The 23,057-nt window shown below is 36.9% G+C and overlaps 1 protein-coding gene across 2 annotated transcripts in view; it reads left to right on the top strand.

The window, feature by feature from the left end:
* Window positions 1–15,387, top strand: part of KYNU (kynureninase) — a 101,795-nt gene extending 86,408 nt beyond the window's left edge. The window contains exons 12-14 of one of the 2 annotated variants that reach the window (XM_036912739.2): window positions 6,376–6,461; window positions 11,950–12,180; window positions 13,568–15,387. In XM_036912739.2, coding sequence (XP_036768634.2) covers window positions 6,376–6,461; window positions 11,950–12,180; window positions 13,568–13,693 — 443 coding nt within the window. In that variant the 3' untranslated portion in view covers window positions 13,694–15,387. Of the gene's footprint in view, window positions 1–6,375; window positions 6,462–11,949; window positions 12,181–13,567 lie in introns of those variants that run through there. The other variant, XM_057505631.1, reaches the window with a different exon arrangement.
* The last annotated feature ends 7,670 nt before the right edge of the window (window positions 15,388–23,057 follow it).

The following is a 23,057-nucleotide window of genomic DNA, read 5'->3' as shown; positions in this document are numbered from 1 at the left end:
AAAACAGTGACAGGAATGGGATCTCGTCCTGGTCTAGAGTACCAGACTTTTACCCGCCTCCCTGTGGGAGTTACAGATGGGTTCATACATAGGGCTATGGGAGGTACATGCACTGGCCATAAAGATAAAACAAAACTTCCCCGCAAGATGAACTGACCTCCTGGACGTTTTGGGTACACTACTTGACCTTTGGGGGCCATTCAGCTGTTACTCCAGGAATACATAAGAGGCCAGCTTCCAGGCCTTTTCCCCCAAGGTGCCAGAAGGGCCAGCCATCGCTGGTCCATATGTCAAAATGTCCAGGGTCAGGTCCACTCAACAGTGCCTCCAGGATTTAATGCAGTGGGAGCTGCAGCAGGATGTTGCCCTGCTGGTCATATCCTGGCTTCAAAAGCTCTTCTTTAATTTCAACGTACAATTGTATAGGAGAGGCAGCAAGGTGTGTGAGCATATCCTCAGGGCTCAAAGCTCCTTTACATGGCTTCTCATTCAAATGCCACAGCATCATCCATAGGTGAACCAACCAACCACGTAGAATATTGGTGTCTGACTTCAGGCCAGATTTCAACAAACTGTTATACTTCTATCATGCCTGCCCCAGTAGGATTATATGGTAGATGAGATTTCCACATTATTCCTAATTGCTGCACCCATTCTTGTAATGCATGTCCAGTAAAGTGGGTGCCTTGACCGCTCTCAATCACCTGCGTCCAGCCATAGGCTGCAAAGAGATGCTCCAGACCCCTCTTGGTTTGCTGATCTGCACGACATGCAGGAAAAGTAACCAATAGTCCAGTAGCCATGACCACACAAGTCATGGAATACCAGTATCCTTCTGTTATGGGCAGCAGCCCAATATAGTCTATTTGCCACCTAACAAAGGGTATTGGCCCCTTTCCTATTGTCTCATGTTGCTGTGGGACTCCGTGTAAGTCCCTCTTAGAGCACACAAGGCACTCTTTCCGGGCTTTGCTGACTTCTTCGAAGGTCAATGGCAAGCCCACCAACAGGCTACAGCCCACATTGTCTTTTGCCCTGCGTGCAACAAAAGCTGGTGCAGCCATTGGACAACATCAGAGGCAGGCTTTCCTTCTAGCCAGTGCACCTGGGCCAATGTGTCTGCTTCATCATTCCCTGGGGGTGCCAAAGGCAAATGGCCAATCACATGATATACAGTAACAGTCTTAGTCTGACCAGAGGCCCACAGGTCTTGCCACAACTCTTGCCCCCAAAGGGTCCAGTGACCAACTATCCAGTTAGCATGGTAACATGTTGATAGCCACAGGGTCAAGCCCCAATAGATGGCCCAGCTGTCAGACAACTTTGTGGGAAGCCTCCTGGGTGATCATGAGCCATACTGCCCACAACTCAGACCACTGACTGCTCTTCCCCTCTCCATCCTCCATCCATATTGTCTCAGTCTTAGAATAGAAAGCCATAGCCCTCACTTTAGGGGCTGCCCATTACTGGAGCCATCTGTATACCAAGCATCTTCAGGTATAGGGGCTTTTCCATCCTAATAAGGACTGTCAGCTACCAATGGCTCAAAAGCAAGTTCTTCCTGCTTTCCACTGGTATATGTCACTGGACCCAATAAGTGTTGCAGTTCTCCACTTAAGGGGCTAGTAGAGAGGGCACTGCACTGCTGTAAATATATGCCCCATTTGGCCAGTGTAGATGTCTGTGCCATCTCACTCTGTAGCCTTTGGGTACAGTCTTGTACCCACCCCACAATGGGATAGGTGGTTATTACCTTGGTCAAAGCTGTTCCAGTAATGGGCTCCATAGCCAGCAAGGTGTGGTACACAGCAGCCAGTTGTTTCTCTATCAAGGTGTACCTGACCTCTGCTCCTTTCCATAGTTGTGACTAGAATCCAATAGGTTGGCATGTCCGTTCAAGCTGTTACCAAAGACCCCATCCATAACCATCTTCAGTTACATGAACATCTAGTTCACAGGGCTTTGATGGAGTCCATTACATTCAAGGCTTGTACAGCCTTGACTGCCCGCTTGGCAGCAGTAAAAGCAGCTGCACATGTCTCGTCCCAGCCCCACCTGGCACCCTTTCATACCAACCAGTATAAGGGCCTCAGAATTTGTGCCAAGTATGGGAAAAACACTCTCCAGTAGCCCAAGAGACCCAAAATATCTTGCAATACTGCCACAGTGGCAAGGGGTGGGGAAAGCCTGGACCTTGTCTATAACTGCTTCAGGAACAACTTTAGTTTTACCCAACCAGACATCCCCCAAGAATTTCACAGACAAACCAGGTCCCTGAACCTTGGTGGTGTTCACAGCCCATCCTTTTTCCTGTAGATGTTGCAATGGTCTAGGAACTGTCCCTTCTAAATCTGAAAGAGAGTCAGATGTGAGCATAATATAATCAATGTAGTGATAAAACTGCACTGTTTGCAGTTTCCTCCATGTAGCCAAGTCCTGGGCTACAAGTCCATGACAGATGGTGGGACTGTGGAGGTATCCCTGTGGAAGGACAGTGAATGTCCACTGCCGGCCTTTCCACGTGAAGGCAAACTGTTCCTTGTTTTCCTGTGCTATGTCAATAGAGAAGAAAACATTATCCAGGTCTGCTACATAATGATACGTTCCCAGCTCATGGCTGAGGGTGTCCAGAATGTCTGCTATGCAGGGGACAGCAGCATGTAAAGGGGGTGTGACTTTATTCAATTCCCTGTAGTGTACAGTCATACGCCAGGAGCCGTCTGGCTTTCTCACTGGCCACACTGGGGAACTAAAAGGACTATGAGTGGGCTTTATGATGCCCAACCTCTCCAACTCCTGTAGAGTTTCTCCAATTTCCTTGTGCCTCTCAGGCAATTTATACTGCTTAATATTTGTCACCTGCTGATGTATAGGCAGAGCTACAGGTGGGTGCTTAGCATGTCCCCTTAGAACTGCCTTTACCACATGTACCCTCAGTCTGAACTCACCTGCAGTGGTCTGTAACCACAGGCTCTGTAGGATATCTACCCCCAAAAATATATTCAGGGATGGGAGAAATGTACACGGTATACTCCTTTGGGGGTAAATGTCCTATTCCCAATGAGATTTGGGCTTTCTTCACTCTAACTGCCTTACCCCCATAACCATCCATCACAGCAGAGGTCCCGGGAAAATGCTCAGGGTTGCCACGAATCAAAGAACACTCAGCTCCTGTGTCCACCAGCACCAGGACACATTGAACATTCACAGGGACCAATGAATTGCTAATTCTACATGTGGCCTCTGGTCCCCACCATGTCTTCCAAAGTGGAGACTTTGACCCCCTCCTCAGTCAAACCGTGAAGTCCAATCATCCCCCTGTGGGGGTGAGGGCCAAGGTGTATCCTGAGCACCATCTCCCATGAAGTTTTGCAAGGACACATGCAGGGCATGAGGCCTTGACTCTGGTTTCTGTGTCCTGGACCTTAGTGGGTGGAACTGCTGCTCTGGCTTTAATTGGTGCCACAGTTCTGACAATATTCTATTGGGCTGCCCATCAAGTTCTTCTTTCACTACCCCAGCCTTTATCAGATCAACCCACATCTGGTTCCTCAAGACCTTCATGGTGCCTTTTGCACTTCTCCTTTCAGTCATGGCCTGTACTTCCCTCCATGCGCTTATTGTTTCAACCTCCCCCAGATCTACTAAAGTACAAGTAGTGTCACTTATGGGTTGCCCTAGGTGGAGAGGCAAGAGTATTGACTGGGACCCAAAGAGACATGTGGGAGCTGCATGCAGCACCAGGTTTCTCATTCCTATAGTGAACACCTCCTCATCAGGGCCCTGGGGGTCCATACTGTAGATGATGTTTTCCATATCCAATTCCCACAGTACCTGTTGGAGCTCTGCATATGTTTTTAACTACTGGGAAAATATGGTAAATCACCCTAATTAGGCCAAACCATCCTGATGGCAGCTGTCAGCCATTCCAGGAGTGTCTGATTCCCTGAGGTGTGACGGGCATTTTGCAACCGCTGCCAGAGGGAAGGGTGAGTCATCAGGGAAGCCATTCTACCCATCTCAGTACCTGACACAACAATGTTTTCCACCTCCATATCCCAGAGACATAAAAGACATGTAGGCAGAGATTCCGATGGCCTCTGCCCATACCGGATGCTCATGTCCACCAGTTCATCCTGGGTATGGGGACAGAGCATGGTGTGCTCCACAGCCTGGGGTGGGGGCTGCTCCTCCCCCTGAGGAGCCCACAGTTGTTTTGTTTTTATTTTCTTAATTACAGCCAGGCGGGCCTTTAAAACAGGATAGGATGGTACCTCTGGCAGTGGCCTGGGTAGCAGATCTGCCAGGGGGCCCGGCCTCCTCCTCTTCTCCCTCGGGTTTCTCCACCAATGGCTCCTCCTCCACCATTTCCAGGGCTGAAGGCACTGCTCTTTCCTCCCCCTCCCCCAAGGCCTCCTACAAGGCGGCTTTTCCTGCCATCTCCCCGCTAGCCGCTGCTAAGGAATCCTCTAGGAGTATGACTTGCCTTTTCAGTAACTGTCTCTCTTCTTTAACAGCATCCCATAGGTTATTTCCCAGCTCCTCCAAGAGATGCTGAAGTGTGTTTCTCTCCCACCTAAGTCCCTTGATAATCCTCTCTTTCTCCTGTATAACATTTTCCACTATCTGGATGAAAAGAGACCCTACAATGCCAGTCACTACATGGCCCCCTAAGGTCTCCAAGCAGTCTTCCAACTCACAGAGGGCTAACTCTGCAGCTTCTCATGTTTCCACCCTTCCCCAGTTCTGGGGAAGTACCATCTCTAGGAGATACTTTACCCTAGACCGTTTCCCCACTAGGATTCCCAGCTTGGAAGCCCCAGAGCTGGGGGGATAATAACAGGTGAAGCGGCACCCTCTGCTGCTGCATCCGCTGGGGCCTCCCCACCATCCCAGGAGCAGCCCTCCCAAAGGTCGCACCCATTTTGACAGATTTCGGGTTCAGAGGCACCCTGCCGACTGCCGCCAGATGTAAGTCTAGGGAGAGGAAATCCAGGGACAAACTACCTCTAAAAACTGAAATCAGTCAAAGGGAGAAATAAAGTTTAAAACCTGTTTATTGCTTACAAACTTCAGTCCAGGGCCATCTATCTTCTCTGCTCCGGAAGAAGCAAACAAGCAAGCAAGCCTCTCCCTTTAAATTCCCAGGTTCAGACACGTCCTCGGTTGCCCAGGTAATTACCCATTGACATGGAGACAAACTTCTCTCCTTCCCTGAGGATATGCAAATCACTAAAGCCAGGTGAAATACTCTGGAAATGTTAAAATTTTACCCACACTGATTGACTCTCTTCTTTAATCTCATGGGATACAGAAAGTTTCATAAGTGGTTTGAGACGTCAACTTAAACTTGATCTTTCAGACTGGTTCCAACTCTGAGATATTATTTTAAATATATTCACATTTGAAACAATCAAGATGGGCTTGTCTAGCCAAATCAGGAAACCTGTATCTTATCTTTCCTGCTGAAAGAATTAGCTTCCTTATTTATGCCAATTTTAGTGATAAGTTAAGTTTTCTTATCTGTAAATAAGGGAACTGGGTTAGATCAGGGGGAGTAAAGTTTTTCTGTGAAGGGCCAGACATAAGATAGTTTAAGTTTTACTGTCTGTGGCAAATCCTCAACTTACAATTGAGGTTCTAAAGCAGTCATAGACATACATAAATTAATGAGTGTAGATATATTCCAATAAAACTTTATTCATGAAAACAAATTATGAGCCAGCTTTGGTCCACAGGACATAATTTACCTTGCCCTGGTTTAGATGAACCTGCAAACACTCAGAATATTCTAACATTGTTGTAGGACATCTTAGTTTTAATTTGTTCTCTAAATAGCAATCTTAACCCTATTGGATTTGACTTGTTACAATTCAATCTAATTAATTCTAATTAGGATATCTGCTATTAATTTACCTTGTTAATATATCATACTTAGGCAAAACACTTGCTTCAAAGCCTTTCTTCTCCTGTAGGAGAAGCCACTTGACCTAAAATCCTGGTACTAAAGGTTACCTTCCTAGGTAATTTCATTCAAATGTTGGTCTTTGGATGACGTTACAAGTACGAGCCTTTCAAGTTTGCTGTTTTTTCACACTGACATAGTTTCGTAAAAGAAAAGATAATCATGGGACAGAACAAGGAATGTTGACTTGGGACTATGAGGGCAAAGGAAGGGATCTAGAAAAGGTTCTAGAAGAGGTCATTTGTTATCTTTTGTCTAGGGCTCTCGTGTTTGGGAGGCTGCTAAGAAGGTAAGGTTAGGGGAGACAGAGGGAGCTAGATTTATTGTGGTGACCACTTAAATAAAAAATAAATAAAAAATAAAACAGCTCTGAATACCTGAAAAAAAAAGACATGATATTAATTTTCCAGAACTGAAGCTAATCTCTGGGGCCAGTGGATTCCGAATTTCGAATCCTCCCATTTTGTTGGTCTGTTCCTTACATGCTAGCTTAGAGGTAAGCAATCTATGCTTTACCCTTCCCACATCTTTACCTTTTTCTCTATCTGATTGTGACATGTTGTAGTACTTTCTCTGCAAATCAACAAGATTAATGTGCACTGTGCACAAACAATGAACAAAAAGCAATGTTCTTCTTTAGGATAGTGACTGTGCACTGTCACCTTTCTTTATATCTCCATCCCTTTGCATAATGCTTAGCTCGTTGTTAGCATTTAATTAAGTTAAATGGAACTGACCTGGGGTACCATATTTTTCATTCCACTTAGAATTTGTGTGAACGTGAGTTAGTCATTTAATCTTCTTTTGATCTCTCTATGTACAATAGAAGCATTCCATATTTAATTCTTGATTAACTCACTCATTCAGTGTTTATTTATTAAGAAAATATTGTGTGCCAGACATTGTTGTGATTACTGAGAACTGTTTCTTCCAGTTCCCTGAGTCAATGAACTGACGAAATGTCACGTGACAAAGCTCTAAGAAGACATATTTTAAGGGGGAAAAGACAAACAAACAATGAATAATCAGAGTAAACCAAAGATTTAGTAAGGCTGTCTCATGAGATAGGGTGTAGTCTTTTCTTTTTTTTACTAGGGTTTCTATGTTATTATATCCAGGTATAATTACTGGCTCAATGTTTTCTTTTATGTTCATTCATATTTTTTGTTAAAACAAAGTTAATCTCATTCTAAATAATGTATTCTAGGATTCAGTTTGGTGTTCTACATATGCATATATATATATATATATATATATATATATATATACACACAGACATATACACAAACACACAAACATATATATATTTATATACACATATACATACATACACACACATGTATATATACAGATATATATACTTATCTACTTTGGCTATCCATTTACTTCTATTTTATATCTGTATCTGTCTAACCTGACTATTGGACATTAATTAATTTCAGGGTAAGACTAAATTTATTTAAGTAAATGTATGTTGTTAATACATGCTATTAAATTAATAATATTAGTACATACAGTAAGTATATATTTTATATGTGTACATTTAGTAAAAAGTATTTTAAGTAAATATATTAATTTTTCTAATAGAGATTTTAAATATACAGCTATTCAAAAAATAATTATTATTTTTATATTTATAGCCTCCTAAAATCATCTAGTTTATGATAATTCAGGAAATCCTGTTGTGGAGCATTCCAGCATGAATGACTGGATAAAGACTTCCAAAATATATTTTAAACCTGAATTCTAGGATTCTGTGAACATTCTAGCAGTTTCTCATTTGACCACTGGACGGCAGTGTCAAATTTTGTTCTTACTCAATTTCACCTATAGATAGTGGTAATCAACTCATTTCACATCATCCCAATTTAAAGAGCGCCTATTCAGTTTGACCACTAGATGGAGCTTGTGTTGTTTTTACCTTTTGGCAGATTTTATTTTTCTTTAATTGAAAAATAGACCTAGCAACATTTTTTAGCTGGTGATACATATCTTTATCTTTTTTGGTGGGTGGGAGGGTTATCTGTTTAGCAACTCAGATAATATTTAAACTGTTTTTTTACTACCCATTCAGAGAAACACTTCTATTAAACATTTAAAAGAAAATAAAATTTTGCTTACTTTGCAAATTTCTATCAGGGAGAAAATGAGTTATAATATGAGAGAAACTAAGGTATACCTTAGGAAGAACTAATACTTAAGTTGTTGCTTCTGATTTCCCTTACCTTTGAAAATGACTTCTCAAGCTAGATATGGAAATTTTCTTTTAGACATTCTCTCTTTAGTATGTTCTTTGCGGTGGGCTGGTTGTTCTAGTATTCACCCCTCTACCATGGGAAGGAAATCAAATTCTCATTTTTCCTACCATTAGTTTCCTAGGTGAGGCTGAATGATAAAAATCTCAGAAGCTTTCATCACTGTATCACACTGCATTATAGTCACCTACACACGGTTTTTATCATCAGCTGGAATCTGAAGATTGATTAATATCTAAATATACTTTATATATGTATATATTTTTCTCCTTTAATATCTAGACAAGCCTAGCAAAAGGTCCCTAAAAGCCGTAAGAAGTGCAATATACACTTTTCTGAAGCTTCTTATCACTTAACACTCTATTTCTTTGGAGCCTCTTGTAAATACCTTACTTAAGACATACACTACTAAGCCTATGTGCTAACCAAATTATTGTTATGTAATCAAACCTTGTGTTTGAAGAAAGTTTTTGAAATTCTTCCTTCCTGTTAGAAATTACAAAATTCTGAAATTATAAAACAATACATTTCAGTGCTTCCCACTCTACCTGTTAAACTATTCTACTTTTCGGATGTTTCTCAGTTTCTCATGTGAGTGAGCACCAGTGCACTGATCATGTTGTTGCTAAAAGCATTTGTTTAAAGACTTATATTATTATAGGAGATAAGTGGTTGAAGTTTGAGTGACTGCAAGAAATAATGCATGAATCAAACTAACTTTCTTTTTCTCTACATTCTTTTAAAAAAATATTCTAATCAAATACCAACTGGAGGAGAGATTCTATACTTAAAAATCAATGAACATAGATATGATCTCAAATTTGTAGTATGATGATTTTTTGAAATCTTAGTAGTTAAATTAATATAGCCTATAACCATAGGCTTTGTCTATAAATTACATGTGCATTCAATTAATTGATGGGTACCGTGAAAAATAACAACTTATAATCAGTTTCAAACTCTTCTTTTCTTTAATATTATTGGCTCTTAGTCTTTGACACGATAGTATTTTTAATACTGAAAGATCACTAGGGTCAGAACAAGGAAGCAAATATGCTAACTAACCCTCACTGGGACACTAAGTGTGACCTTACACAGGTAACAACTATTTGTGAATTCATCTGCCTCGTTTTAAAAATGAAGATATTTGAACTAGATTACTTAAGAAGTTTCTTCAATCTTCCAATTGCTAACTTGAAATTCAGCAATAAATTTGTATTTTGAAGGGTCATACTTTTATGAAGGAATAGGCAGTTTTTTAGACCCTTTTAGTCTATAAATTTATAATAAAATAAACAGCTCCAAAATGCAAAGTAGAGTGTTTAATTAAAATACCTGGCAAGTCAGGAGAAATGTACTACATGCTTCTTCAAAATGTTATTAGGGATTTTAAGAATTAAAGAAGAATATGACAATGGAAATACTTATTTTTCCTATTTAAACTTATCTAACTTTTCTAGCTTTGCATTCATTTTATTCAGCAAGAAAAATAACCAAGTAATTGAAACTCTGCCAAGAATTGTTATAAACTGAATATTTTCAAACTACATTTTTCATTTTTTTCTAATTTTAAAACATCTTTTCTCAATACTTAAAGCATAGGAAGAGAGAAACAAAAAACAAGAAAGGATATTCATTAGTCCCCTGTAAAGTCTTATTAGCCTTTCTTAATATTTTCATGGGAGGTCTCAGAAGAGACCTTTATACTCTGTGCGAAAAATTTAAGAGTGTCTCAGAATACAGATGCTCATGCTGTTGCTGTCATGATGGAAAATAGTTTTATATTTAAAAGTTATTTCATTATTAATAAAGAATAATGGCATGTTAAAAGTGAGACAATTTGTCATTTAAAAAAAAGTTTGGTTCCCAGTTATCAAGAGGAATCTGCAAGAGGAAAACCTCCTTTATAAAATCCTATAAACTTCAGGAATATTCCTCAGTCTTATTAACCTATGAATACAAATGAAGTATCATCAGAAGTAATACTTCATGTACTGCCCCCTACCCACATCTTTGGGGACTATAGCAGAAACAGAAAATTCCTCCGAATTACTTATTAAAATTTCCCCAAAGTACTATTAATCTCAAAAAAAAAAAAAAAACCCAGAACACTGGAAAGATTCCTCTCTTTTTCTTTTATTCCAAGCCTGACAGCCAGCACACTGGTAGATCATGCAATGCCTGACCCCACTCCTGCCCTCTGCAAAAATCACGATCTAAAAACATATATACGATCTAAAAAAATGAAAAAAAATATCTTGATCTAAAACTTGGCTGTATTCCCTTGAGTCCTGATTGTGCCAGGTCTACAATAAAATATTTTATTCTACACAAGAAAATGAAGAGATGCCTCCTACCAAATGCCACGTAACCAGGATTACGCATGTCCTAAAGCAGTAAGGATTGTTTGCTCTAGAAATCTCAAATGCCTTCTTGTAACAAAGACATCAGCCTCTACCTGCTGGTCTCTGCATAGTCTATGAGGTCTGGCTGGGAAGAGAGAGACATATTATTCTACTGTTACTCCTCTCTTCCTTAGATACTGTTACCTTCAATACAATTCCTATCATCTCCTTAAGTCAAATCCATAGCCTCCATGCAATACAGGTTAAGGAAATCTATGCCCAGATGATTTAAGTCCTATTAGAATGCTTGCCCACAGACACCACATGTATACACAGAAACAACTATTCTCATAGGCTTCATAAAGTCTAGGTTTTACCAAATGACCCTGTCTTTGCTCTGTGGCATAACATGATAGAGAAAAAGGATATTAAGTGGCACACCAGTGCATCACACTCTGTTGGCAGTTCATTTAGTTCTTATATGTAGGATATATTTTTAAACTCTACTTGACCTTAAGAGATAAGCTAGAAAAGCATGTCTGTTCTGACCTCTAATGTTCCAGCCCGAGTTATGGTGTACACTTGTCACTCATCCCAATGTGAGTCACCTCACACCGCAAATGACAGTTTTTTCACACCAGTGCTAGAGTTCAGCAGGGAAAAAAAATGAAGAAAGAACAGAAGAAAGAAAGAGAAAGAAAACCAGTACTGAAGCATTTGAGTCTCATTTTCTTTCTCTTTTCTTTTTAGATAATATAAATGTATTATCTAACAGTATTTGCTTCTCTGTCTGACAAAGCTTAGCTTTATTATTTAACTGCTTGTTTTCTTACTGTCAAAGTGAGGGAGATTTAGGACTTGGTAAAACAATTACGAATAATATTAATAACACGGCCTTCCACATATGCATGGGTGTTTCATTCTTGTACATTTTTGTGGACCAAACACACTTTATATCAGAATAGAAAAAAAGTCTTCTTCGTTATGATTATATAAATGGTTTGGTGGGAAAAGTTTGAATTTTATTATACTTAAGTGCATGTATTAATATGTACAAATATGCATTTATATAATATATAATGTGCATAAATAGTATACCAATTATACTAAGCTAATTTAAAATAACTCAGAAGGAATGTTACATTAGTTTACGTTTTTCATCTTATCTTGCAAGTATTGTTTAAATAATTTTTGTACATTTTCTCTGCCATGGCATTTTGCATTCAGCCAAACATTTAGAAGAGGACATCTTTTTACAGAGTATCTAAACATCATGTTTACTGGAAAGGTCAAAAGTGGACATTTCCTTTTCTGTGAACGATTTAATTTTTGCTTCTTTGTAAATCAGCAAGACCCTGTTCATCTAATTGTTTCTCATTCTCAGATCTTTAGGCAAGCAACTATGAAAGCATTGAGGAGAAAATCTATTTTGCTGACTGGTTATCTTGAATACATGATCAAGCATTATTATAGCAAAGATAAAGCAGAACCCAGGAAACCAATTGTGAACATAATTACTCCATCGTGTCTAGAGGAGCGTGGCTGCCAGTTAACACTAACGTTTTCTGTTCCCATGAACCGTGTATTCCAAGAACTAGAAAAGAGAGGAGTGGTTGTAAGTAAATCTCTTGCTTTCCTTATGGGTTGCATGTGGGGATGAAATGTGGATTCTTTGGTAATTCACTGCTGCACATTATTTCACATCTGTCATTAGGATAAATTAAGTGCCAGGTAAGCATTCATCGCTATGCTCATTGAAGGGCATAGAAATCTCATTTCCAATAAAAGGGAAGAAAACACAAATTTTGGATATAGGAAATGGTGTTATATAATTTATTCATCATTTTCATTACACTTTGAGTAGAAAAAAATAGTTCCATTACCATCAATTAGGACATGTTTTCACTAGTTTTTGCTAGTGAAACCCTAACATACTATTTATTAAAATAAGTGGAATTAAAGAAGATATCAATACACTGAAAGGGAAAAAAAGAAGTCACTTTGATTTAGTTGTTTGATTCAACTAAGTTATTTTCAATTCTGTCACTTCAGTCCAAAAAGATATGTAGAAACATATCAGGAGTGTTAACATTGTAGGGAACAAATTTTGTTTTTTTAATACTTGGGCCTAAGCGATCTTCTCAGTCTCTTGAAGAGAACTAATAAATGTTAACAGAGTAATTTCAAGAATAATGGTGGTAGCATATGTATTTCTAGGGATAATGTAATTTAGAAGCTGCTCCACTAAAGTAGTCATCCAAACCTTTAAGAGGGGTTGCCTCGGAGGCCAGAGGCACAAATCCGAATATTAGCCTTCCAAATCAAGCTCTGTCATTGCCAAGCTGTGTGCTCCTGGGAAGGTCAGTGAACGTGTACTGGCTTGAGTATTCTCATCCATATTTTAAGTGCAAAAACACTTACCTCAGAAGATTGCTATGAGAGTTACGGACCAGCACACATAAACCACACTGTCTAGCCCATAGCAGACTTACCTACACATACTCAATAGCCATCTTCAGGGCAGCCAACTTACCTGGCCCTGTTCTATGACACTTCAGCATTCCTGGGGGTACGGCCAACTTCTTACCTGAGAGCTGAGGGATTAGAGAGTCAAATGTAAGGGCAATTGACTAAAACTCTTCAGAGCTCAGTGAGATTCTCATTCATTTAAATGTGTCCAAGGATTCCAGTCTTTCAGCATCTCCCCACAGATAATTGTACACATGATCTATTGGGTGCTTAAAGAAGGTGATGGCTGAGTGGACTTCAGGTAAGTCCTTTGGGTATTCATGCACCAGCCCATTGGTATTTTAATTATTATTTAAAGGAGAATTTCAAATAAAGTAGAAACACTGATTTTCCTAAAAGTAAAAGAAATTTGTTGTTTATTAAGTTAGGGAAATCAGCATGACTGCTGATTTATGTAAGTTTATCTTGAAAGTAGATCTTCATTATGTGAATGATGCTAATGTTATTGTGTCTTTGTATCTTTTCCCCCACAGTGTGACAAGAGGGATCCAAATGGCATCCGTGTGGCTCCAGTTCCTCTGTACAATTCTTTCCACGATGTTTACAAATTTGTCAATCTATTTGCTTCCACACTTAACTCTGCAGAAACAGAAAAATAGCAGTGTTTTCTAGAACAACTTAAGCAAATCTTAATGAAAGCTGCTGTAGTTATTTTGTTCTTATTATTCATGTTTTAATTATGGGAAATATTTTAAAACTGATTACACATGATTGGTAGAATGAATTGTATATTTCAGAAACATCTTATAGAATTATAAGAACCTGTGGCTCTGAGGAACCCAATTATTTGTCCAGTTTCTTAGTGTTTTAGTGGATCAAAGTGTTCATTGGTCCAAGTATTGTCCCATAGCTTTGGTTACCTGTCACATTTAACCATCAGGGAAATGTTATATTGGTTTAGTTTATAACTTCTAGTTTAACTGACAACTTCATAATATATGTGTAATTTTTGTGTAAATTTTAGAGACATTTGTTTTAATTAACCGAAGAGTTTCTAATGAGCATTGTATTTGAACTTTCTGATGTATGTATGAATGAATTGCTACAACGCAATTATTGCTCTTGATGCAACAAATCTGAATGAAATTAACTTGAATGACCACTTTGGATGGTACAGTTAAATAAAAAGATGCAGAGCTCCCACACTAATGCTAGAACTACTGATATTTTTCTAGTAATTACCATGTACTATGCACTGTGCTACACTGTTTTCCTTAGCTCACTTAATTGAGTGGTTGCATAATTGTTAGCAAAGCTTCCCACTCCAACTTTTGGCAAAATCCTACAACTCAACCACAGACAACTTCATGTGAAAGGGCTCATTTTTGAATCTCACAGTGGTAAACAAAATAGACATAGTTTCAGCTTTTGTGGAACATGTAACTTAGTGAGAAAAACAGCAAACAGAAACACCCAAGTAAATATTTAATTGCAAACTCTAACTTCTATGAAACACAAACAGATAATACTTTGAGGAAAAAAAATCTCAGGGGTATTAGTCAGATGGTTGAGTAAGATTAGGTACACGGAAGTGCTTATAAGTTTAAGTTCTAAAATATTTCCGGCTAATCACATTAGAATTACATTAAAGTATATATACAATTCATTCAAAGTCTAACCAGCACTATGTTCTCATCACTCAGGTTAAGGAAAAGGGCATTAGAAACTCCCTTTTTCTCAGCTTGCCTTCCCCTCCTTCCCTAAATCCAGAGATAATCATCAAATTATACTTTGTGTCAATCATTCTTTTACTTTCCTGAAAGTTTTACACCTAGGGTATGTACCAATAAAACTATATTAGCTATTTTTTCCTGTGTGTGAACGTTGTATAAATGTAATCATGCTGTATACATTCTTCTACCTCTTTTGCTCAACATCATACTTTTTGAGATACATTCATTTGTTGCATATGGCTTTTTATCCATTTCCATGGCTGTCCAGTATTCAATTATGTAACTGGAGTTATTAATTCATTCTACTACTGATGAATATTTGAGTTGGTCCAAATATTTTTAATATTGCAATAATGCTCCTATTAACATTCTTGGTACACACGTTTAAAAGTTTGTCTAGGTCATGTAACTGAAAATGCAGGGTCACGGGGCACACACCTGCTCAGCTTTATAATGTAATATCAAACTCTTTTCCAAAGTGGTTATATCAGTTTTCACTCCAAACAGTAGGAAATAAGAGTTCCTTTGCCCCTGATCTTTGCCAGTGGTAGCTATTGATTGTCTTTGTCATGTATGCTTGTTAAAATAGCCAGGGTCATTGTTAAAATATGAGGACACTCACACACTGCAGTTTATGCTTCAGAAACCATCCTTCATCTGTGGATTAAGCCAAGACTGGAATTTTACCTTTCACCCTTGCTTAGCTCTTTCCCTCTGCATATTCTCCTTTATTTCCTCCTTCATCATATTTTTTCCCCCTGATTGGCTCTCCTTCAGTAAAACATATTTATCCAAATCCTTGTCTCAAGCTCCACTTCTAGGGAACCCAAACCAAGAAAGCATTTCCTTTACCTGGTAGTATTTTACATTCTATATCTAATATGTGATGAATTTACAGTTCTGCTGTTGGTTTTAACTATAATGCTTATTTCCTGGGGTACACTGTAATTATTAACTTTAAGCTGTTCATTTATCTTGACCCTTTTGGAATTTCTTTGAGGACTGGGTTAAAGTATATTTTTCTAGAAATATTCATGTTTGCATCTGCCAGGTGCCCAGGGTCGCTTCTGACACAAGAACATTTTAAATTCTTGTTTTCAGGTTTTTCAGGTCATATGAATAGCAGGAAACTAGTTATGTTAGTCCCTGTGAGGGCCTATTTATAGTGACAGATTCTCAGATGATAACAATATTTCTTGCTGATCATTTAGAAATTCTCTGGTTGTCAGTATTATGCAGGGCTCTCCTATCAGCTTGTTTCCTTGGCCAGGCCTAGGCTTGTTCCATGTCCCATTTAGTTATCTACACTGCAGCTCAGTAACACTCGGATTTGGCAGAAACTTTTAGCATGAAAGTCATTCTTTGATCCTAAGCTTACTTTGATCCTTGCTGACTTTCCAGGTTCCTGCTTTTATTTCAGTTCAGGATCCTGAGAACTTCCTACTTCCATGATATCTCATTTTAAAAGGCTTTTTTTATTGTTGTTTCTCTTTTTTTTTTTTTTTTTTGGTAGCTAATTCCTCACAATATGCTGAACTGTCAAGAAAGTTTTATGACTGAAAACAAAAAATATTGTGCACTTCCTGTTTCTTTAGTAGAATATGCAAAAGATGAATTATGCTTTCTCAATAACTTATGTGCATTCATATAAAAACCAATTGTTTTTATAGTCATGCCTTTGGGAGCTATTGTAATTCACAGAGTTGTTTGTGTAACACTAAATTATACAAAACTGGAGAAAAAGCTAGGTAAGGGGTCAAAAACTAATTTCAAATGTAAGAAATAAACTTTTTCTATAGCTATTTTCTGCACAATGATTTTCTGTTTACTTTTGAGTTTAAAACTACATGGGTTTATAGTCAAATAGTGTTAAGATTTTGTTTCATAAACTGAAGGTGCTATAGCATTAATTTTCAATTAAATAGATTTTTGCATAATCTTTATGAAAGAAACCTGAAAACACCCTGGAAGCATCACATTGTAAAGCCCATCATGGAAATCACTGGGTTAGGGCACCCTGTTACTGAGACAATGGATCTGCTGCTTGTATGGGTGATTAGCATCTCATTATGTGTTTGACAAAGAGACATGATATGTTCCCTGACCTCTAGTAACATTATTTTTAATCTCAGCATGATGTAATATCAAAGAAAGGAAACAATGAAAAGGGTCATATGAACAAATGGATTGAAGTATTTCTAATGTGTTTTTAGTTAATTTCAAATTACTATTCTTATTAATGCTCCAGTTTTCCATTTGTGACTCTTTAAGTAGCTCCTGAGTCCTTTTGACATTACCTCAACCATTTTTTGATAGCTTCATTGCTTTTGGTATGAAAGATATAGACTTACATTGTATATTTCCTACCTCAAATGGCATCAATCATTTCTCTAAGAATATCCAGCTCCTTTTGGAGGAAAATAGAAACCATAATCTTAACAATAAGGGTGCACATTGTAATTGGGTTGATCATTGCTTCCAGGGTGTTCAGTTAACAGTTAGGTAATACATATTTTAAGAGAAATTATATCTTTATATCATATTTGTATTTTAAATTCAATTTAGGATGTGATTTTTATTTAACTTACTTGATTTTACTTTTTATCTCATGCTGAAAATCTTGGTTCTAGTAATATTGATTAATAGTTTTATCATATCTAATATATGTTATCATTACCATATATATAGTTTTAAAATTAATAATACATACAGTTTTAAAATGAATAATGCCCAAACTCTTATGAACAATGATTAACAGTTTAATATGAAGTGGGTTTTTTTTTGTCCTTAGAATACATCTCAGTAGAATTCAACTCTATAGTTGTAAAGAAAACAACTCAAATAATAAGTCAAATTACTCTGCTTTAAGGGCTCTTGTAATAACACTTCTCTGTATGGCTTCATTTACCAATAATATACATAAATAGGTTAAATACTTTAGAATAGTTTTCAGTCTTTGTCAATTTCTCCTAAATTTGAAAATTTATTTCAAAATTGACTTAGGTAATTTCAACTTCAAATCTGCAAAGCAAGATATGTTCAGAAAAGTCTAGATTCTGCCCCTATCCCCTTCACCCTATGCCCTCCCACTATTTATACATATTTTTTTATGTTTTGGTTTATCCTTCTATTACTTTACAAGTAATACTTACAAAGAAAACATGGTTTACATGTAATACTTACAATAATAATACTTTAACATTTACTGTTTTTACAAATGTATACATTTACATGTTTATGTACATGTAAAGTAATAGAAGCAATACCTATATATAAAATATAGGTGTGTTTGTATATGCACAATTCTCTCTTTTCTTGGACATGAGAAATATAGTACCTTATTATAATACTTTCTTCCACTTTGGAAAACTTTCTTTTTAAAAATTATAGTTAATACTTTAATATTAACTACTACTAATAATTATTAATACTTAGAAAATAATTATTTTCAACTCAATAGAATAACTGATTAAGGCAAAAATCAAACATTAAAGAAAAAGTTGATAAGAAACTACATGGCAAGGGGCATCATATTATCATTACCTGAACTCACTGATCAACACTGGCACTGCTAAAATAGAACAATTCATAACTATGTCCCTGATATGATACAACATGAAGTAGAAAGCACTAGTCATGCAGTATATTCAGTAATTAATAAACCTGAATCCAACTAAACTTTTAGGGCTATTTTCCAATCTATGAAAACTATGAGGAATAGAGAAGCAAGTTAAATGACTTCACAAACAAACAAATATTGGGCATTCTACCTGGCAGCTGGTCAGATTTCTTCAACAATTTCATGGCATGAAATTTCAGGTGAGAGAGAAGGGACTATCCTGGATTATAAGATGAAGAGACCTAATAAACAAAATGCAATGTGTGGACTTAATTCTGGATCTTAATTCAAAGACCAACTATGAATTATATTGCTGGGAGAATTGAGGACATCTGAATGAAAAGAGAATTTTTATTCAATTTTTTAGCTATAACTATACTGTGGATGTAAGATAATATTTCCAGATATATATACCAAATATACAGGAATACCAGTAGATTAACAACCTAATTTCATCTGCAATTATAATTCCCTTCTGCTATTTAATATAAAACATTTCCATGTTCTGGGTATTAGGATATGGACATCTTTTGGGGTCATTATTCTTCCCACCACAGAATGGAAGGGTGGATGAAAGGGAGGAAGGAAGGAAGGAAGGGAGGAAGGAAGGAAGGGAGGGAGGAAGGAAGGAAGGAAGGAAGGAAGGAAGGAAGGAAGGAAGGAAAAATCTCTTGATAATTTTGAAACTGGGTCATAATTTTGGGTCTCTACTTTTGTTAATGATTGAAAATTAGGAAAAAAACAATAAATTGTGTAACTTAGATGAGAATCGAGGATACTGACTTCAAAATTCATGATTTCAATAATGTTTTCCACCATAGTAATTTCCTCATGGTGGATTCTGAAAGGAGCACTGTGTCTTACATTGTGATTGTATATATGTCTTCCTACCTTAATGTACCTTGCTCAGTGATTCGGTGAATATTTTGGTTTTCTTGGTGTGCCCCTCAGTACTTAATTAATGTACTGGTAGTTAGCCCCCTACAATCAGGTAACAAGTAAGAAATATGCAGTTCTAACAAGTCAGATGTGTTATCCATATTCATCTTGGGGTCATAGCTGGTTATGACACGTTTACTGTCACTTTGCATCATCCTCCTTGAAAGGGCTTCAAAGACCTTCTCCCAGTACCCCACACAGGACCAAAATTGAGAATGGCTTCATTGTCCTAAATCAAATGAGAATAATGCTTTAAAGCATGACTTCTACTGAAAGACAAATAAATAAACTAATAATGATACCTGGGCCTCAATCATTGAAATTTCAATCATATATACTCACGATATTACTTGAGATGAAAATAAATTTCAATTGCATATATTCACAATATTTAACTGCATTGTTGTGCCAATATTTACTAAACAGAGGTCATAATTTTCTTTCCCAGTATGTGGGAGCTCTACTTCATGTGACTCTTCTTACATTCTATTGTGTTAAATCAGCAAGCTTGTCAGGAATATAGACATTGCTGTGATATAGGCAGAGTCTCTGGGAGACAGTTTCTCTATGGGTTAAAGCAAGTAGTTGGATCAAAGTCAGGACATAGATGCTACAGCTGGTCTGGGAAAAAACGGCAATTAAGAGGGAAAAAAAGAACAGAAGAGAGAATCATAGACAGTCTTTTTTTAGGTGACAACAACAGAACCAGACTGTTTGAAACTGGTAACTGACTCCAAATGTCACATTTTTCACTGAATTCTAAATAATATTGCCATTGTGTAACTGTTACTGGGTTGTATTGATGGACATATTAACTTATTTCATAACAAACTTGTTACATATATTTTTATACACTATATTTGTTACCTTTCTGTTTCTTATGCTTCTTTCTCTCCATAATACTTAAAACTGAAGAAAAGCATGTTAAAAGTTAGAAAACATGTCATTTGAATGGAATTGTGATCAACTCATGTACTTCTGTGCAGTTTAACAGTTTAACTGTGTAATTGCCTGTCCTTTAGAAAATCTCAACTTTTTAAAAGATACTGCAGTATAGTTGTGTCAGAGAATATAAAAGAAAGATAAGAAAACTATTATACGTTTTAAAGTACAGTCCCTGAATAAGTTGGGTAAGTTAACAATCATTTTAGGGGAGCAAAATCAGTATATGCTAATCTATATTTCCATATAATACTAGTCATATATCTCACAAAAAAGATAGTATATGAAAAAAAGTGGCATAAACATAGAATGACACCCAAAATGGTAAGGGCTAAGAGTACATGAAAGATGTCAACACATTCTCAAAGGTGGAAAGCACAAGAGACTAATTTAGCAGGATGTAGAAAGCTGAAATATAATTGCCCTGAAAGAGGGAAGAAAATCAAAGAGTAGCATCTGACGCAGGTTAAAGAACCATTGAAATGTTTAGGAATTGGAGGTACCATATTTCTGAAAGCCAGGATTCAAGGTGGATGGGAAACAGGTGGTTAAAAGTTTGTAAAATTAGCAGTTGGACCATTAATCCCTTCCTCCAGCCTGTGAAACCAGAATAGTACATCTTCCCCAGACTAACAAAGATAAGGTTTACTTTCTAGAGATGAGCTGATTTAGGTCTAGCCTTAGGGACAAGAAGATAGCCACAGAGATGGCTAAGCCATTTGACTGAAAATAGAGTGATTGAGCAAAATGTCACATTCTCAATGTTGAAAACCCTAACTCCTTTCTCCCACTTGGCTTCTAAGAAATTATGCATATACCCAGGTTCATGTACATTTTCCCTCCAGCCCACCCCAGGAATATGACTAAAGATTTCTCTCTGGGAAAATTGTCTAGTCCAATTGATAAGAGCTACAAATCCTTACATGGGTCTCATTGCAGTATAATGCAGCCCAAGAAGCAAAAAGTTCTGCCCTGTATGCAGTGTTTGCACCTGGTTTTTAAAGTTCCAGTTTTAAAAATAAATGGACCTCTTCCCATCCATGAGCATGGGATAGATTTACATTTATTTGTGTCTTCTTTAATTTCTCTTGTAAATGTTTTATAGTTTTCAGATTTCGGGTCTTTTGCCTCCTTGGTCAGGTTTATTCCTAGGTATTTTATTTATTTTATTTTATTATTTTATTTTATTTTATTTTTGATGCAATTGTAAATAGAATTGTTTTCCTGATTTCTATTTTTGCTAGTTTGGTGTTAGTTTATAAGAATACAACAGATTTCTGTGCATTAATTTTGTATCCTGCAACTTTGCTGAATCCAATTATTAGCTCTAATAGCTTTTTGGTAGTGTCTTTAGGACTTTCTATGTAAATATCATGTGATCTACAAATAGTGATATTATTTCTTCCTTAATAATTTGGATACTTTTTATCTTTGTCTTGTCTGATTGCCATGGCTAGGACCTCCAGTACTATGTTTGAAGAGTGGTGATTGTCAAAGAGTGGTTAATATTGTTAAAATGGCCATCCTCCCCAAAGCAATTTATAGATTCAATGCATCCCTCTTGAAATACTAACAACATTTTTCAATGAACAAGAATAGTTCTAAAATTCATATGGAACCACAAAAGACCCTGAATAACAAAACAATTCTATAAAACAACAAAGCTGGAGGTATTAAGCTCCCTGACTTTCAGCTATCCTACAAAGCTACAGTAATCAAAAGCATATGGTACTGGAATAAGAACAGATTCATAGATCAATGGAACAGAATAGAGAGCCCAAATATAAACCCACACATATGTGGTCAATTACCATATGATAAAGGATACATGAATATACAATGAGGAAATGACAGTCTTTTCAATAACTGGTGTTGGGAAAACTGGACAGCTACACATAAGAGAATGAAACTGGAATACTGTCTAACTTCAAACACATAAGTAAACTCGAGATAAATCACAGTTCTGAATATAAGACACGAGACCTTAAAACTCTTAGAAGAAAACATAGGCAAAAATCTCTTGCACATAAACATTAGCACTATTTTCCTGAACACACCTCCTCAGGCAAGGGAAACAAAATAAAAAATGAGCAAATGGACTATATCAAATTAAAATGCTTCTGTACAACAAAGAGCACCATCAGCAGAACAAAAAGGCAACCTACAATATGGGAGAATGTATTTGTAAATGATTTATCCAATAAGGGGTTAACATCCAAAATATGTTAAGAACCCATATGCCTCAATAACAAAAAAGCAAATAAACCAATTAAAAATGGTTGGAGGACCTGAAAAGACACTTCTACAAAGAAGAAATATAGACGGCCAACAAGCATATGAGAAGATCCTCCCCATCATTAATCATCATGGATATGCAAATCAAAATCACAATGAACTATCATCTCAAACCTATTAGAATGGCCACTATACAAAAGATAAGAAATAACAAGTGTTGGTGAGGATGTGGAGAAAAAGGAACCCTCCTGCACTGTTGGTGGGAATGTAAACTGGTACAACTGCTGTGGAAAGCAGTATGGGGTTTTCTCAAAAAAAGTAAAAATACAAATAACATTTGACTCAGTAATTCCACTTCTAGGAACTTTCCTGAAGAAAACAAAGTCACTGATTTGAAAAGATATGTGTGCCCCTGTATTTATCACTGCATTATTTACAATAGCCGAGATAAGGAAGCAACCTGTATCCATCAACAGATGAATGGATAAAGAAGATGTGGTACATATACACAATGGAATATTATTCAGTCATTAAAAAAAAGAAATCTTGCCATTT

The sequence above is a fragment of the Manis pentadactyla genome, chromosome 8 (assembly GCF_030020395.1).
Source record: "Manis pentadactyla isolate mManPen7 chromosome 8, mManPen7.hap1, whole genome shotgun sequence".
Taxonomy (NCBI): domain Eukaryota; kingdom Metazoa; phylum Chordata; class Mammalia; order Pholidota; family Manidae; genus Manis; species Manis pentadactyla.
This window is presented reverse-complemented; position numbering and strand designations above follow the sequence as displayed.